Source organism: Taeniopygia guttata, chromosome 31, assembly GCF_048771995.1.
Source record: "Taeniopygia guttata chromosome 31, bTaeGut7.mat, whole genome shotgun sequence".
Lineage (NCBI taxonomy): Eukaryota > Metazoa > Chordata > Aves > Passeriformes > Estrildidae > Taeniopygia > Taeniopygia guttata.
In genome coordinates, this window is record NC_133056.1 from 1,874,946 (window position 1) to 1,892,704 (window position 17,759).

General features: G+C 52.0%; 2 protein-coding genes across 5 annotated transcripts; both read right to left on the reverse strand.

Moving 5' to 3' along the window:
• Nucleotides 1-372: 372 nt before the first annotated feature.
• Nucleotides 373-10,680, reverse strand: FAM3A (FAM3 metabolism regulating signaling molecule A). Of its 4 annotated transcripts, XM_072920348.1 has the most exons (11): nt 10,521-10,646; nt 10,025-10,052; nt 8,098-8,208; nt 7,307-7,330; nt 6,247-6,338; nt 5,979-6,004; nt 5,101-5,159; nt 4,558-4,608; nt 3,601-3,685; nt 1,809-1,935; nt 373-613 (listed from the first exon to the last, which is right to left on the reverse strand). In XM_072920348.1, exons 2-11 carry the CDS (start codon nt 10,035-10,037, stop codon nt 521-523), a joined length of 681 nt encoding a protein of 226 aa, XP_072776449.1. In that variant the 5' UTR covers nt 10,038-10,052; nt 10,521-10,646; the 3' UTR covers nt 373-520. The 4 variants fall into 4 exon arrangements, with proteins under 4 accessions (XP_072776449.1, XP_072776448.1, XP_072776447.1 ...); XM_072920347.1 differs by lacking the exon at nt 5,979-6,004 and having other exon boundaries at nt 6,215-6,338; nt 10,549-10,680; XM_072920346.1 differs by lacking the exon at nt 5,979-6,004 and having other exon boundaries at nt 6,215-6,338.
• Nucleotides 10,681-11,554: 874 nt separating this feature from the next.
• Nucleotides 11,555-16,539, reverse strand: UBL4A (ubiquitin like 4A). Its single transcript, XM_072920213.1, has 4 exons — nt 16,260-16,539; nt 14,404-14,509; nt 12,977-13,230; nt 11,555-11,701 (listed from the first exon to the last, which is right to left on the reverse strand). The coding sequence occupies exons 1-4, from the start codon at nt 16,305-16,307 to the stop codon at nt 11,555-11,557; spliced, it is 555 nt and encodes a 184-aa protein (XP_072776314.1). The 5' UTR covers nt 16,308-16,539.
• Nucleotides 16,540-17,759: the final 1,220 nt, after the last annotated feature.

Sequence of the window (17,759 nt, forward strand, 5' to 3'; positions counted from 1 at the left end):
GGCAGAGCCACCCTGGCACTTATGGGGCACAGCCTCTGGCACTTATGGGGCACAGCCCCTCACTTATGGGGCAGAGCTCCTCGTTTTGGGGTCACTCCCCACCCCATGGCACTTATGGGGCACAGCCCCTCACTTTGGGGGCAAAGCCACCCTGGCGCTTGTGGGGCACAGCTCCTCTGGCGCTTATGGGGCAGAGCCATTTTTGGGGTCACAGCCCCTCACTTATGGGGCAGAGCCATTTTTGGGGTCACAGCCCCTCACTTATGGGGCAGAGCCATTTTTGGGGTCACAGCCCCTCACTTATGGGGCAGAGCCACCCCTGGCACTTATGGGGCACAACCCCCCCATCCCCCACAGGGCCGGACCCCCAACTCCAGAACCAGCCCGAGCTTTATTTGGGGTCTCTGTGGGGTTTTTGGGGTCTCTGTGGGGGGTTTTTTGGGGGTTCCTGTGGGGTTTTTGGGGTCTCTGTGGGTTTTGGGGTCCCCCCGATTTCGGGGTCCCCCCTTTGGTTTCGGGGTCACCCCGGGGGGCGCTGGGGGACGCACCCCCCGAGCTCCAGCGCCTGCGGCCACCCCTCGTACTTGTTGGAGCCGCGGCTGTTCCGGACGTGCTGCGGGGCCCAAAATCCCCAAAATCACCCCAAAATCCACCCAAATAACCCCAAAATCCCCAAAATCACCCCAAAATCCATCACCCCAAAATCCCCCAAAATCCCCCCAAAATCCATCAGCCCAAAATCCCCCAAAATCCCCCCAATATCCCCCCAAAATCCATCACCCCAAAATCCCCCCAAAATCCCACAAATCACCCCAAAATCCATCATGCCAAAATCACCCAAAATCACCCCAAAATCCCCCCCAAAATCCCACAAAATCACCCCAAAATCCCCCCAAAATCCCCCAAATCCCCCGATCACCCCAAATTCCCAAAAATATCCCGCAAAATCCCCCCCAAATCACCCCAAAATCCCCCCAAAATCACCCAAAATCACCCCCAAATCACCCCAAATCCCCCAAAATCACCCCCAAAATGCCCCAAAATCACCCCCAAAATCCTCAAAATCACCCCAAATCACCCCAAAATCCTCCCCAAAATCCCCCAAATCCCCCAATCTCCCAAAATTCCCAAAAAAAAAAACCCAAATCCCCTGCAAAATACCCCCAAATCACCCCAAAATCCCCCCCAAAATCCCCTTTAAATGCCCCAAAATCCCACCAAATTCCCCAAATTTCCCCCCAAATCCCCTAAAATCCCCTAAAACCCCAAAAATCCCCCCAAAAATCCCCTTTAAACCCCCCAAATCCCCTAAAATCCCCTAAAACCCCAAAAATCCCCCCAAAAATCCCCTTTAAACCCCCCAAATCCCCTAAAATCCCCCCAAAATCCCCCAAAATCCCCTTTAAATGCCCCAAATCCACCCCAAACCCCCCAAAATCCCCCCCAAATCCCCTAAAATCCCCTTTAAACCCCCCAAATCCCCTAAAATCCCCCCAAACCCTCTCAAAATCCCCCCCAAATTTCCCCAAATCTCCCCTTTAAACCCCCCAAATCCTCCCAAAAATCCCCTTAAAACCCCCTAAAATCCCCTTTAAGCCGCCAAACCCCCCCAAAATTCCCCTAAAATCCCCCCAAAAGTCCCCTTTCAACCCCCCTAAATCCCCCAAAATCCCCCCAGAAATCCCCCAAATCCCCCCAAAATCCCCTTTAAACCCCCCAAAAATCCCCTTTAAGCCCCAAAATCCCCCCAAAATCCCCCAAATGTACCCCCGACCCCCCAAACCCCCCCGGGCCCCCCAAATTCTGACCTGCTCGAAGGGGCTCCTGTCCTGCACCCCTTTGGCCCCCAGGAACACCCAACTGTCCCTGAACCCCAAATCTTTGGCCACGGCGCTGCCGAGCTCCCCGAAAATCCGACGGCTCTCCTCGGTCAGCCTGGGGGGGAAAGGGGGTCAGGGGCACCCCAAAAACTGCCCTGGGACCCCAAAAATGGCCCTGGGACCCCAAAAACTGCCCTGGGACCCCAAAAACTGCCCTGGTACCCCAAAAACTGCCCCAGCACCCCAAAAACAGACCAGAAACCCCAAAAACAGCCCCGGGACCCCAAAAACTGTCCTGGTACCCCAAAACCAGCCCCGGCACCCCAAAAATGGCCCCGGGACCCCAAAAACTGCCCTGGTACCCCAAAAACAGCCCCGGGGCCCCAAAAACTGCTCTGGGACCCCAAAAACAGCCCTGGGAACCCAAAAACTGCCCTGGGACCCCAAAAACTGCTCTGGGACCCCAAAAACAGCCCCAGGACCCCAAAACTGCCCCAGAACCCCAAAAACTGCCCGGGGACCCCAAAAACAGCCCAGAAACCCCAAAAAACAGCCCCGGCACCCCAAAAACTGCCCCAGAACCCAAAAACTGCCCCGGGACCCCAAAAAATCTCCCAGCACCCCAAAAAACCTCAGGGTACCCAAAAACCCTCAGGGGACCCCAAAAACAGCCCAGAAACCCCAAAAATCCCAACCAGGGACCCCAGTAACAGCCCCGGCACCCCAAAAAACCCTCAGGGGACCCCAAAAACTCAACCGGGGCCCCAAAACTCCCCAGGGAACCCCAAAACCTCCCCAAGAACCCCTCAGATCACCCCAAATCCCCGCCGGGACCTCCCCAAATCTCCTCAGGGGACCACAAATCCTCCCCAAGACCCCCCAAAACCCCCCTGGGATCTCCCAAATCCCCCCCAAATCCCCCCCAAATCCCCCCAGGACCCCCCAAATCCCCCCAAATCCCCTCCAGGACCTCCTAAACCCCTCAGGGATCCCCCAAATCCCCCCCAAACCCCCCCAAATCCCCCTCAGACCCCTCCAAATGTCCCCAAATCCTCCCCAAGACCCCCCAAACCCCCCCCAAATCTCCACCAGGACCCCCCAAATCCCCTCCAGGACCTCCTAAACCCTCCATGGATCCCCCAAATCCCCCCCAAAATCCCCCCAGGACCCCCCAAATCCCCCCCAAATCCCCCCAAATCCCCTCCAGGACCTCCTAAACCCCCCTGGGATCTCCCAAATCCCCCCAGTACCCCCCAAAACACCCCCAGGGACCCCCCAAATGTCCCCAAATCCACCCAGGACCCTCCAAATCCCCCCTGGAATCCCCCAAACCCCCCCAGGACCCCCCAAAACCTCCCAAAGACCCCCCAAAACCACCCCAAATCTCCACCAGGACCCCCCAAATCCCCTCCAGGACCTCCTAAACCCCCCAGGGATCCCCCAAATTCCCCCCAAATCCCCCCAGGACCCCCCAAATCCCCCCCAAATCCCCCCAAATCCCCTCCAGGACCTCCTAAACCCCTCAGGGATCTCCCAAATCCCCCCAGTACCCCCCAAAACACCCCCAGGGACCCCCCAAATGTCCCCAAATCCCCCCAGGACCCTCCAAATCCCCCCTGGAATCCCCCAAATCCCCCCAAGACACCCCCAAATCCCCCCCAAAACCCCCCAGGACCCCCCAAATCCCCCCTGGGATCCCCCAAATCCCCCCTGGGACCCCCCAAAACCTCCCCAAGACACCCCCAAATCCCCCAAGATCCCCCAAACCCCCCGGGCTGACTTGGTGGCGGGGTCGTCGTAGGAGGCCACGAGCACCAACGTCCCCTCGTGCAGCGGCCGCAGGAAACGCAGCAGGTCCTCAACGTCTGGGGAAACGGGAAATCACCCCAAAAATCGGGGCAAAAAACCCCAAAAATCGGGGGAAATCAACCCAAAAATTGGGGCAAAGAACCCCAAAAATTGGGGGAAAAAACCCCCAAAAATCGGGGGAAAAAACCCCAAAAATCGGGGAAAAAAACCCCCGAAAATCAGGGCAAAGAACCCCGAAAATCGGGGGAAATCACCCCAAAAATCGGGGAAAAAAACCCCAAAAATCGGGGAAAAAAACCCCAAAAACAGGGGAAAAAAACCCCCGAAAATCAGGGCAAAGAACCCCGAAAATTGGGGGAAAGAACCCTGAAAATGGGGCAAAAAAATCCAGCCAAAAGTGGGGGAAATCAACGCAAAAATGGGGGAAAGAACCTCAAAAATGAGGGAAAATCAATCAAAAATTGGGGGGGGATTTTCGCCCCAAAAATCAGGGAAAAGAACCCTAAAACTCGGGGAACAGAACCCCAAAAGTTGTGGGGAATCAACCCAAAAATCGGGGAAAAGATCCCCGAAAATCGGGGGAAAGAACCCCAAAAATGGGGCAAAAAATCCAGCCAAAAGTGGGGGAAAAGAACCCAAAAAATGGGGAAAAATCAACCAAAAAAAAAGGGGGAAATTGACCCAAAAATGAGGGGAAAAATCCCAAAAATGGGCGGGGCCAGGGAGGGGTGGGGGAGGGGCAGATTGGGGGGGAGGGGCATATTTGAGGTGGGGGAGGGGCAGATTTGGGGGGAGGGGCATAGGAGGATGGGGGAGGGGAAAAGGGAGGGGGAGGGGCCAGGAAAGGGTGGGGGAGGGGCAAATTTGGGAGGGGGAGGATCAGGGGAGGTGGGGGAGGGTCAGGGTGGGTGGGGGAGGGGCCGCTCACCCCCTGCCCACATGTCGAAAGCCTGGGCCGCGATCAGCTCCCCGCTGACCCCTGGGGGGAGGGGCAGCGGGTGAGGGGGGGAGGGGCAGGAGGAGGGGAAGAACCCCTCCCCCCCCAAATCTGCCCCTCCCCTCAAATCTGCCCTCCCCCTCCCAAACTTGCCCCTCCCCCTCCCAAATCTGCCCCTCCCCCTCCAAAATCTGCCCCTCCCCCCAAATCTGCCCCTCCCCCTCCCAAACTTGCCCCTCCCCCTCAAATCTGCCCCTCCCCCTCCCAAATCTGCCCCTCCCCCTCCAAAACTTGCCCCTCCCCCTCCCAAATCTGCCCCTCCCCCGCCCAAATCTGCCCCTCCCCCCGTGCCATTGGCTCCTCCCCCTGTTCTGGTTTTGCCTCTCCCCCACCCCTCTAAGCCCCTCCCCCGCCCCACCGGCCCCTCCCCCACCCCACTGGCCCCTCCCCTACCTCCCTGACCCCTCCCTTACCCCACTGACCCCTCCCCCACCTCCCTGGCCCCTCCCTGGCCCCTCCCCGCCCCTCCCCCACCATTGACCAGGGCGATGTTCAGGCCCCTCCCCACGTTGTTCTTGACGCTGCTCATCAACCTGGGGGGGAGGGGAGGGGCGGGGTCAGCATCAAACCCCGCCCCCAGCCCCTCCCCCACCCCATTAACCCCTCCCCCACCCGTTTTAACCCTTCCCTGACCCCTTTAGCCCCTCCCCCACCCCATTTCTCCTCCCCCACTCACCCCTCCAGGATGATCTCCAGCCCCTCCCCCACCCCATGTAGCCCTTCCCCCACCCGTTTTAACCCCTTCCCCACCCCATTTAGCCCCTCCCCTACCTTATTTTCCCCTCCCCCACCCCATTAGTCCCTCCCCTACCATATTTAGCCCCTCCCCCACCCCATAGCTCCTCCCCCACCCCTTTAACCCCTCCCCCACCTCTTTAACCACTCCCCCACCCATTTTAAGGCCTCCCCCACCTCTTTAGCTCCTCCCCCTCTCCATTTAGCCCCCCCACCCCATTAACCCCTCCCCCACCTCTTTAGCCCCTCCCCCATCCCCTTCAGCCCCTCCCCCACCCTTTAGCCCCTCTCCTGCCCCTTTAGCTCCTCCCCTACCCCTTTAGCCCCTCCCCCACACCATTAACCCCTCCCCCACCCATTTTAACCCTTCCCCACCCCTTTAGCCCCTCCCCTACCCCATTTTCCCCTCCCCTACCACATTTAGCCCCTCCCCCACCCATTTCTCCCCTCCCCCTCTCACTCTGTGCCCTCCAGGCAGATCCTCGGCCCCTCCCCTACCACATTTAGCCCCTCCCCAGCCCCTCCCCCACCCCATTTAGCCTCTCCCCCACCCCATTTACCCTTCCCCACCCCTTTAGCCCCTCCCCCCCCTTGGCCCCTCCCCCTCTCACTCTCACCCCTCCAGGCAGATCCTCGGTCCCACCTCTCCCCCTGTAGCCCCTTCCCCACCCTTTAGCCCCTCCCCCACCCATTAGCCCCTCCCCCACCCCATTAGCCCCTCCCCCCCCCTCTATCCCCTCCCCCCCATTTTATCCCCTCCCCCTCTCACTCTCGTCCCTCCAGGCAGATCCTCGGCCCCTCCCCCACCCCATTTAGCCCCTCCCCCACCCCCTCTATCCCCTCCCCCTCTCACTCTCGCCCCTCCAGGCAGATTCTCGGTCCCACCACGTTGGCGGCGCCGCTCAGGAGGCGGAAGGCGAAGTGCCGGGGGGGGCAGGGCCGGGGGAGGCCGCACTTGAACCGGGGGGGGCGGGGCTCTGCCGGGGGGCGGGGCCAGTGAGACCCCCCCCAAAAAAATCCCGGGAACCCCCCCAAAAAATAAATTCCTAGAGCCCCCTCTAAAAAATTCCGGGGACACCCCCCAAAAAAAATCCCGGGACCCTCCCCCCCCCAAAAAATATCCCAAGACCCCCCCCAAAAAAATTCCGTGACCCCCCCCCCCCCCAAAAAAAATAAAAAAATCCCGAGAATCCCCCCCAAAAAACATCCCGGGACCCCCCAAAAAAATAAAAAAATCCTGAGAACCCCCCAAAAAAAATTCCGGGCACCCCCCAAAAAAATTCACGGGACCCCCCAAAAAAGTGCCGGGACCCCCACAAAAATAAAAATCCCGGGATGCCCCCCAAAAATCCTGACTTGCCCCGCCCCTTTTGCAATTGGCCCCACCCACAATTTAATTAACACCTCCCTTAATTTAATTGCCCCTCCCCCAATTTAATTAACCTGTCATTTTTTAATTGCCCCTCCCCCATTGAATTGGCTCCTCTTCAATGTAATTGGCCCCTCCCCCAATTTAATTGCCCCTCCCCAATTTAATTAACCCCTCCCCAATTGCCCTTCCCCATTTAATTAGCCCCTCCCTAATTTAATTGGCCCCTCCTCCATTTAATTGGCCCCTCCCCCAATTTAATTGCCCCTCCCCCAATTTATTTAGCCCCAAACTCATTTAATTAGCCCATCCCCATTTAATTACCCCTCCCTAATTTAATTATCCCCTCCCCCAATTAATTGGTCCCTCCCCAATTAAATTGCCCCTTTCCATTTAATTAGCCCCTCCCTCATTTAATTAGTCCCTTCCCCTCTTAATTTCTCTTCCTCCCAATTTAATTGCCCCTCCCAATTTAATTAGCCCTTCCCCCAATGTAATTAACCCCTCCCCCTTTTAATTAGTGCCTCACCCAATTTAATTGGCCCCTCCCCCATGGATTTGGCCCCTCCCCCTCACCTGCCGTGGGCGGGGCCTCATCACCTGCAGGTGGAAAAGGGGCGGGGCTTAAAAGGGGCGGGGCTTAATGGGCTCCGGGGGCGGGGCTTAACGACATCTGGCCTCTGTTTAGCCCCGCCCCCAGTGGGTTATTTTGGCCTCCCCTTCAGCCCCACCCCCACTGGGTTATTTTGGCCTCTCCTTTAGCCCCTCCCCCTTTGGCCCCGCCCCCACCGGGTTATTTTTCCTCCCCGTTGGCCCCGCCCCCTTTGGCTCCGCCCCACTGGGTTATTTTGGCCTTTCCTTTAGCTCCGCCTCTTTGGCCCCGCCCCCTTTAGCCCCACCCCCAGTGGGTTATTTTTCCTCCCCTTTAGGCCCGCCCCTTTTGGCCCCGCCCTTATTAGCCCCGCCCCTTTCTCCCCGCCCCCACTGGGTTATTTTGTCCCCACTTTAGCCCCGCCCCCTTTAGTCCCGCCCCCACTGGGTTATTTTTCTCCCTAGCCCCGCCCCTTTGTCCCCGCCCCTTTGTCCCCACCCCCTTGGCCCCGCCCTTTTAGCCCTGCCCCCTTTAGCCCCGCCCCACTGGGTTATTTTGTCCTCCCCTTTAGCCCCGCCCCCTTTGGCCCCGCCCCCAGTGGATTATTTTGGCCGCGCCTCTGGCCACGCCCCTTTAGTCACGCCCCCTTGGCCCCGCCCCCAGTGGGTTATTTTGGTCGCTCCTTTAGCACCGCCCCCTCTAGCCCCGCCCCCTCTGGCCCCGCCCCCTCTGGCCCCGCCCCTTTTGGCCCCGCCCCCTGGCCCCGCCCACTCACGCCGCAGCAGCCGCAGCAGGGTGGGCGGGGCCCGGGGCGGGCCCAGCAGTGACGTCATCGCCAGCCAGGCCAGCCCGGCCGCGGCCCCCAGGGCCAGGAGGCGGAGGGGGCCTGGGGGGGTCAGAAACAGCCAAAATCGGCCCAAAACCAGCCCAAAAATACCCCAAACGCACCCCAAAAAACAGCCCAAAATCAGCCCAAAATCACCCCAAAAACCAGCCCAAAACCAGCCCAAAAATCATCCCAAAAAATCACGCCGAAAACAGCCAAAAACAACCTGAAACCACCCCAAAACCCACCCCAAAAACAGCCCAAAACTCCAAAACACCCCAAAATACAGCCCAAAACCACCGCAAAAACCAGCCCAAAACCACCCCAAAAAACAGCCCAAACCAACCCAAAAACAGTCCAAAAATCATCCGAAAAACAACCCAAAAACAGCCCAAAATCATCCCAAAACCCAACCCAAAACAACCCAAAAACACCCCAAAAAACAGCCCAAAAACCAGCCCAAAACCACCCCAAAAACAGCCCCAAAATACCCCAAAAACCAGCCAAAACCACCCCAAAAAACAGCCCAAAAATCATCCCAAAAATCATCCCCAAAAAAACCCCAAAAACCAGCCCAAAAACACCCCAAAAATAGCCCAAAAATCCCCAAAAATGCCCCAAAAAGCAACCCAAAAATACCCCAAAAATCATCCCAAAATATCCTAAAAATCAGCCCAAAATAACACAAAAATTATCCCCAAAATTTCCAAAACCTCCCCAAAAACACCCGAAAAATTCACCAAAATTCCCCAAATTCCCCCAAAATTCCCACAAAGTCCCCAAAAATCCCAGAATTTCCCCCAAAATCCCCCGAAATCTCTAAAATCCTCCTAAAATTCCCAAAAATTTCCCCAAAATCTCCCAAATCCTGCACAAATATCCCCAATTTTTTCCCAAATTCCCCAATACTTCCCATAAACCCCCAAATTTCAACCAAATCCCCCCAAAATCTCCCAAAATTTCAAAAATCCCCCAAAATCCACCCCAAAATTCTCAAAGTTCCCAAAATTGCCCCCAAAATTTTCCCAAAGTTCCCCCCAAAATCCTCCAAAATTTCCCAAATTTTTTCCAAAATCCCAGAATTTCCCCCCAAAACCCCAAATTTCCCTCCAATCCCCCCAAAATCTCCCAAAATTCCCCAAAAAACCCCAAAATCCCCCCAAAATTCCTCAAAGTTCCCAAAATCCCCCAAAATTTCCCCAAAGTTCCCCCAAAATTCCTCAAAAATGTCCAAAATTTTTTCCAAAATCCCAGAATTTCCCCCCAAAATCCAAGAAATCCCCAAAATCTCCCAAAATTCCCCAAAAAAACCACAATCCCCCCAAAATTTCCTCAAAGTTCCCTCAAAATCCTAAAAAATTTCCCAGTTTTTTTCCAAAATCCCAGAATTTCCCCCCAAAATCCCAAATTTTCCAAAATTTCCCCCAAAATCCCCTAAATTCTGCTACAATTCCCCAAATTTTCCCAAAATTCCCCAAAAATCTCCCAAAATTCCCCCCAAAACCCAAAATTCCTCAAAGTTCCCCAAAATCCCCTCCAAAATTTTCCCAAATTTCCCCAAAATCCTCAAAAAAATTCCCCAATTTTTTCCAAAATCCCAGAATTTCCCCCCAAAATCCCAAATTTTCCCAAATTTCCCCCAAAATCCCCTAAATTTTGCCAAAATCCCCCAAATTTTCCCCAAATTCTCCCAAAATCTCCCAAAAACTCAATATTCCTCAAAGTTCCCCAAAATCCCCCCCAAAAATTTCCCACATTTCCCCAAAATCCCCAAAAATGTCCCAAATTTTTTCCAAAATCCCAGAATTTCCCCCCAAAATCCCAAATTTCCCCAAATCCCCCCAAAATCCCCCCAAATCCCCTCCCCCCCCCGTACCCGCGGCTCTCATGGGGCTCCGGGGCGGCTGCAAGTGAAGGGGGGGGGGAGGGGGGGGTCAGGGACCCCCAAAATCCCCCCGAGACCCCCAAAATTATCGGCCCCCCCCCAAAATTATCGGGACCCCCCCTGGGAACCCCCAAAATTTTTGGGACCTTCCAAAATTCCCGGGAATTCCCCCCAGGGACCCCCAAAATTAACGGGACCCCCCCCCAAATTATCGGGACCCCCCCCGGGACCAACCAAAATTAACGGGACCCCCTCAGGACCCCCCAAATTATCGGGACCCCCCCCAAAATTCCCAGAACCGATCCAAAATTCCCGGGAATCCCCCAAAATTCCCGGGAATCCCCCCCAGGACCCCCCAAAATTCCCCGGGACCCCCCCCGGGACCCCCAAAATTCCCGGGACTCCCCCCCGGGACCCCAAAAATTAAGGGGACCCCCCCGGGACCCCCAAATTTGGGGTCGTCCCCCCCCCGCCCCCTCCCCCTCACCGCCGCTGTCGCCCCGCGCTGCCCTCACCACTTCCGGGTTCCCGCCTCCACCAATCAGCGCCCGACGCGCTCGGCGCGCACCAATCAGCTCGCGCGTCCCGCCCACCGCGTGGGGATCGGCCAATCGGAGGGCGTATTGGATAGGCCAATCAGGAGTGAGGGCGGGGTGGAGGGTTGGCCAATAAGGAGGGAGAGTGGGCGGTGCTAGTGACGTCAGGGGCGGATGTGAGGCCAGGACTACAACTCCCGGCGGCCCCTGCGGCGGGCGGCGCTTACGGTGCTCTCCCAGTACATCCCAGTATGTCCCAGTGCTCCCAGTAACCCTTCAAGGACCCTCCCAGTACATCCCAGTTCCTCCCAGTTCCCTCCCAGTCCCTCCCAGTAACCCCTCAAGGGCTCTCCCAGTACATCCCAGTTCGGCCCAGTTCCCTCCCAGTTGCCTCCCAGTGCTCCCAGTAACCCCTCAGGGACCCTCCCAGTGCTCCCAGTTTCCCCCAGTCCCTCCCAGTCCATCCCAGTTTGCCCAGTCTGAGCCGTTCTCTCTCTCCTTTATTCAGCCCCGCCGCGATTTTGGGGTGAAATTTGGGGATTTTGGGCAAATTTGGGGATTTTGGGGTAAAATTTGCTGTAAAATTGGGGATTTTTGGGCAAATTCAGGATTTTTTAGGGTAAATTCGGGGATTTTTGGGTAAATTCAGGGATTTTTGGATCAATTTGGTGATTTTTGAGTAAATTCGGGGATTTTTGGGGTAAGATTTGCTGTAAAATTGGGACTTTTTGGGCGAAATTCGGGGATTTTGGGGTGAATTCGGGGATTTTTAGGGTAAAAGTCGCTGTAAAATTGGGAATTTTTGGGGTAAATTCGGGGATTTTTGGGGTAAAATTCACTGTAAAATTGGGAAATTTGGGGGTAAAATTCGCTGTAAAATTGGGAATTTTTGGGGTAAATTCGGGGATTTTTAGGGTAAAATTCGCTGTAAAATTGGGAATTTTTGGGGTAAATTCGGGTATTTTTGGGTGAATTCGGGCTGGGTTCAGGGGGTGGGGGCGGGGCCGCACTCCGGGGGGTGGGGGAGGGGCGGGGGGTGGGGGAGGGGCGCCCCTCCCCCCTCCTGCAGCAGCCGCGCCCCCAAACGCTCCAACTCGTCCAGGCTGAGCCCGCGCAGCGCCCGATCGTAATCCTGGGGGGGACCCCAAAAATAATCAGCCGGGACCCCCAAAATAACCCAAAAATCAGCCGGGACCCCCAAAAATAAATAACCCCAAAAATCAGCCGGGACCCCCAAAATAACCCCAAAAATCCCACCCAGAAACCGAAAATAACCCCAAAATCAGCCGGGACCCCCAAAATAATCCGGGAACCCAAAATAACCCCAAAAATCCCACCCAGAAACCCAAAAAATCCCACCCAGAAACCCCAAAATAACCCCAAAAATCAGCCGGGAACCCAAAATAACCCCAAAATCCCACACAGAAACCCAAAAATCCCACCCAGAAACCCAAAATAACCCAAAAATTCCACCCAGAGACCCAAAAATTCCACCCAGAAACCCAAAATTCCCCCAAAATCCCCTAAAAATCACCAATATTCCCCCACAATCCCCCCAAATTCACCAAATTTTCCCCCAAATTCCCCAAATTTTCCCCAAATCGCCCCAAATTCTCTAAAAATCCCCAAATCCCCCAAATCCACCCAAGTTGCCCCAAAATTCACCAAATTTTCCCCCAAAATCGCCCCAAAATCCCCTAAAAATCCCAAATTTTCCCCCAAATCCCATAAAAACCCCCTAAAAATCCCCTAAAAATCCCAATATTTCCTCCAAAATCCCCCTAAAAATCCCCCCAAAATTCACCAATTTTTTCCCCCAAACCCCCCAAACTTTCCCCAAAATCCCCCTAAAAATCCCCTAAAATCCCAAAGTTCCCCAATATCCACCCAAATTTTCCCCAAAATCCCATTGAAGTCCCATAAAAATCCCCTAAAAATCCCAATATTCCCCCCAAAATCCCCCTAAAAATCCCCCCAATATTCACCAATTTTTCCCCCAAACCCCACAAATTTTCCGCAAAATCCCCTAAAAATCCCCTAAAAATCCCAATATTCCCCCAAAATTCCCCAAATTTTCCCCCAAAATTCCCCAAATTTTCCCCCAAAATCCCCCAATTTCCCCCCCAAATCCCCCAATTTTTCCCCCAAATTCCCCAATTTTTCCCCCAAATTCCCCAATTTTCCCCCAAAATTCCCCGATTTTTCCCCCCAAATTCCCCAATTTTTTTCCCCAAATTTCCCCCCAAAATCCCCCAATTTTCCCCCAAAATCCCCCAATTTTTCCCCCAAAATCCCCCAATTTTTCCCCCAATTTTCCCCCAAAATCCCCCAATTTTTCCCCCAATTTTTCCCCCAAAATTCCCCGATTTTTTCCCCATTTTTTCCCCAAAATCCCGATTTTCCGCACCTTCAGCAGCTGCTGCATCACCCGCGCCCCGTCGCGGCTCCCGAAGTGCCGCCCGAGGATCGGCGCCAGTTCGGGCCCGAAGGGGCTCGGGGGGGGCGGGAGGGGGGGAGGGGCGGCCCCTTCCCCTCCCCCACCCTCCCCTGCCCCTCCCCCACCCCCTCCTGCCCCTGCCCCTCCCCCCCCCGGGGGCGGTTTCAGGACGAGGTTCAGCCGCGCTGAGGGTCCGATGGAATAATCGCACAGGCGGCGCTCGTCTGGGGGAAATTCAAATTATTCACCTCGAAAATGGCACAAAAATGGCCAAAAATGGCCAAAAATGGCCAAAAATGGCCAAAATAAACACACGAAATTTGCTGAAAATCCGAGTGAAAATTCCCCAAAAAATGCCCCAAAAACAGTCCAAAAATGGCCCAAAAATACCAAAATAAACTTCCAAAATTTGCCGAAAATCCCAGAAAAAATACCCCAAAAAACGGCCCAAGAACGGCCCAAAAATAGCCCGAAATTGAAAAAAAACCCCAAATTTCCCAAAATTACCCCAAAAAACGGCCCCAAAAACGGCCCAAAAATGCCCAAGAATGGCCAAAATAAACCCCAAAAATTTGCTGAAAATCCGAGTGAAAATACCCCAAAACCGGCCCAAAAATGGCCCAAAAACGGCCAAATAACATCCCGAAGTTGAAAAAAAAAAACCCCCAAAATACCCTAAAAATACCCCCAAAATTCCCCCAAAAATAAATTTAACCAAAAAAACCCCCAAATATACCCCGAGATTCCACCACAATTTAGCAAAATACCCCCTAAAAATCCCCCCAAATTTCCCCAAATTCCCAAAATCCCTAAAAATTCCCCAAATATTCCCAAAACATCCTTCCAAATCTCCCAAATTCCAAAAAAATCCCCCAAAAATTCAAAAAAAATCTCCCAAAAATTCAAAAATTGAACAGAAAAAGCGCCAAAAAATCAAAAAAAATTCCAGAAATCCCCCCAAAAGCCCCCAAAATTTCTCCAAATCCCCTCAAAATTCCCAAAAAATGCCCAAAATTCAAAAAAAAAACCAAAGCCCAAACCCGCCAAAAATTCCCTAAAAATTCCCCAAAAATCAAAAAAATAAAGGCCAAAAAACCCCCCAAAATTCCCAAAAATTCTCTAAATCCCCCCAGAATTTCAGCAAAACCCCCCAAAATTCCCCCAAAATCCCAAAAAATTCCCCCAAAATCCCCAAAAAATTCCAAAAAAAATCCCCCAAAATTCAAAATAATAATAAAAAAAGGCCAAAAACCCCCCAAAAAACCCAAAAAAACCCCAAAAAATCCCCCAAAAAATCCACAAATCCCCCCAAAATTTCTCCAAATCCCCCCCAAATTACCAAACCCCCCCCAAACCCCCCAAAATTCCCCAAATTCCCCAAATTCCCATTATTTCACCTGCCAGGGCCTTGCCGCGGAACAGGAGCCGCTGCTGCTCCACCGGGACCTGCAGCCGCTCGGCCACCAGAGCCTTGAGGGTCCCCACGCGCTCCTCGGGGGCCACCTGGGGGGATCCAGCCCAGAATAGTCACGGAATAACGAATTCCCAAATTCCCAAAAATTCCCAAAAATTTCCCCCAAAAATTCAAAAAAAACCCATCAAAAATTCAAAAAATTCCCATTAAAATCCTAAAAAATAAAGAAAAAATTCCCCTAAAAAATCCTCAATATTTCCCCAAAATCCATCCCAGAATAATCCCTCAAACCAAAATTCCCGAATTCCCAAAATTCCCAAAAAATTCCCCCCAAAAATTTCCCCCCAAAATCCCTAAAAATTCCAAAAAAACCTCCCAAAATTCCCAAAAAATCCCCCCAAATCCCCACGCGCCCCTCGGGGACCACTTGGGGGGGATCCAGCCCAGAATAGTCACAGAATATCGAAATTCCCGAAATTCAAAAAAAATTCCCGGAAAATTCCCAAAATTCCCAAAAAAATTCCCAAAAAATTCCCCCAAAAAATCCCCAAAAATAAAAAAAAACCACCAAAAAATAGAAAAACATCCCCTAAAAAATCCTCAAAATTTCCTCGAATCCATCCCAAAATAGTCCCCAAATCCAAATTTCCCCAATTCCCAAATTCCCAAAAATTCTCCAAAACATTCCCCAAAAAATCCTCAAAAAATAAAAAAAAAACCCACCAAAAATCGAAAAAATTCCCCTGAAAAATCCTCAAAATTCCCAAAATCCATCCCAGAATAGTCCCCGAAACCGAAATTCCCGAATTCTCAAAAATTCCAAAAAATTCCCAAAAAATCCTAAAAAAACCCATCGAAAATTCAAAAAAATCCCCCTAAAATCCTAAAAAATAAAGAAAAAATTCCCCTAAAAAATCCTCCAAAATTCCCAAAATCCTTCCCAGAATAGTCCCCGAAACCGAAATTCCCGGATTCCCAAAATTTCCCAAAATTCCCAAAAATTTCCGCAAAAAACCCTAAAAATTCAAAAAAAAGCTTTAAAAAATCCTCAAAAAATTGAAAAAAACCCCTAAAATCCAAAAAAATAAAGAAAAAAATTCCCTAAAAAATCCCCCAAAATCCCGCAACATTCCCCAAATCCATCCCAGAATAATCCCCAAAACCAAAAATCTGAAAATTCCCAAAAAAATTCCCCAAAATTTCAAAAAAAAGTCAAAATCCCCCCAAAAAAATCCCAAAATTCCCCAAAATTCCGTCAAAACTCCCCAAAATCCCCCCAAAAATCCCCAAAATTCCCCCTTAAAAAAACCCAAATTCGCCCCCAAAAAATTCCAAAATTGCCAAAAAAATCCCCACAAAACCCCAAAATATTTGCAAATCCTCCCCTCAAAAATCCCCAAATCCCCCCAAAAAAACCCAAAATCCCCCAAAATTTCCCCTAAAAAGCCCCAAAATCCCCCCAAATTTTCCCAAATCCCCCCTCAAAATGCCCCCTAAATTTCCCCTAAAAATTCCCCCAAAATCCTACAATCCCCCCAAAATCCCCAAATTTCCCCCTATAAACCCGAAAATCCCCAAAACATCCCCCCAAAAATCCCAAAATCCCCCCCAAAAATCCCCAAATCCCCAAAAATATCCTCAAATTTCCCTTAAAAATTCCCCCAAAATTTCCCCTAACAATCCCCAAAATCCCAAAATCTCCGCCAAAATCCCCCGAAAATCCTAAAAGTTCCCCCTAAAAACCCGAAAATCCCAAAATTTCCCAAAAAAATCCCCCAAACCCCCCAAAATCCCCCCAAATGCCCCAAAATCCCAATTCTGGCCCCGCCCCTCCCCCACCTGCAGGCAGCACTCGCGGCCCTGCAGCGCCTTCACCGTCAGCAGCATCGGCCCCAAAACCCGCCGGGAACCCCAAAAACCCCCTCGGGAACGCCCAAAACCACCGCGGGGGGACCCTAAAAATTGGGGGAACCCCAAAAATCCCCAAAAATCCCCAAAAAAAACCCCAAAAAGCCCCAAAAATCGGCGAGAACTCCCCGGGAGCAGCGAGTTGGGAGGACTCGGGGCCAGAGCGGCACCGGAAGTGGCAGCGAGTTGGGAGGACTGGAGGACAGAGCGGCACCGGAAGCGGAAGCGAGTTGGAGGAATGGAAGCCAGAGCGACGCCAGGAATGGCGGCGAGAGGGAAGCGGAAGTGAACAGGAAGTGTCATAGAGAGGCGGCGCAAACTGGGCGGAAGTGGGCGGGGCTAAGCGAGGCAAGATGGCGGCGCCCAGGGAGATGCTGCAGCTGTATCCTGAGCGAGAAAATTGGGGAATTTTGGGGGAATTTGGGGATTTTTGGGGAATTTTTGGGTGGAATTTTGGGAATTTGGGGGTTTGGAATTTCTGAGCAGAGACATAAAGGGGCGCCCCGAGATTTTGGGGGTCCTGGGGGGTTCGGGGCGGGGTTTGGGGGAACTTTTGGGGGAATTTTCAGGAGTTTTTGGGAGGATTTCTGAGAATTTTGGGAATTTGGGAATTTTTGAGCGGATTTTTTGGAATTCTTGGGAATTTTGGGAGAATTTTTGGGAACTTTGGGGCAGAATTTTGGCAAATTTTGGGTGGATTTTTGAGAATTTTAAAGCAGATTTTTTTGAATTTTGGGAGATTTTTTTGAAAATTTTGGGAATTTTGTGGCGGATTTATTACAATTTTGGCAGAATTTTAGGGAATTTTTGGGAAATTTGGGATTTTGGGGAGGATTTTTGGGAATTGTGGGGAAATTTTCGGAGATTTAGGGGAATTTTTGGGAGAATTTTGGGGAATTTTGGGGCGGATTTTGGGTAATTTTGGGATTTTTTGGGACTTTTGGGAATTTTGGGGGGATTTTAAAGAATTTTTGGCGAATTTTTGGGAATTTTGGGAGACGTTTTAGGGAATTTTGAGGAATTTTTGGGAAATTTGTGAATTTTGGGGATTTGGGGAGGGAATTTTTGGGAGAAATTTGGGGATTTTGGGGCAGATTTTTGAGACTTTTGGGAATTTTGGGATAATTTTTGTAATTTTGGGCAGAGTTTTTTTTAATTTTTGGGGAAATTTGGGGTGGATTTTTGGGACTTTGGGGCATTTATTTGGAATTTTGGGGAGGAGTTTTGAGAATTTGAGATATTTTGGGAGAATTTTGGGGTGTATTTTTTGGAATTTGGAGAATTTTTGGAATTTTGGGGCAGATTTTTGGGACATTTTGGGAATTTTGGGGAATTTTTTTGGTGGATTTTCAAGAAGTTTTTGGGAATTTTGGGGCAGATTTTTGAGAATTTTAGGGAATTTTTTTGGTGGATTTTTGGGAAGTTTTGGAA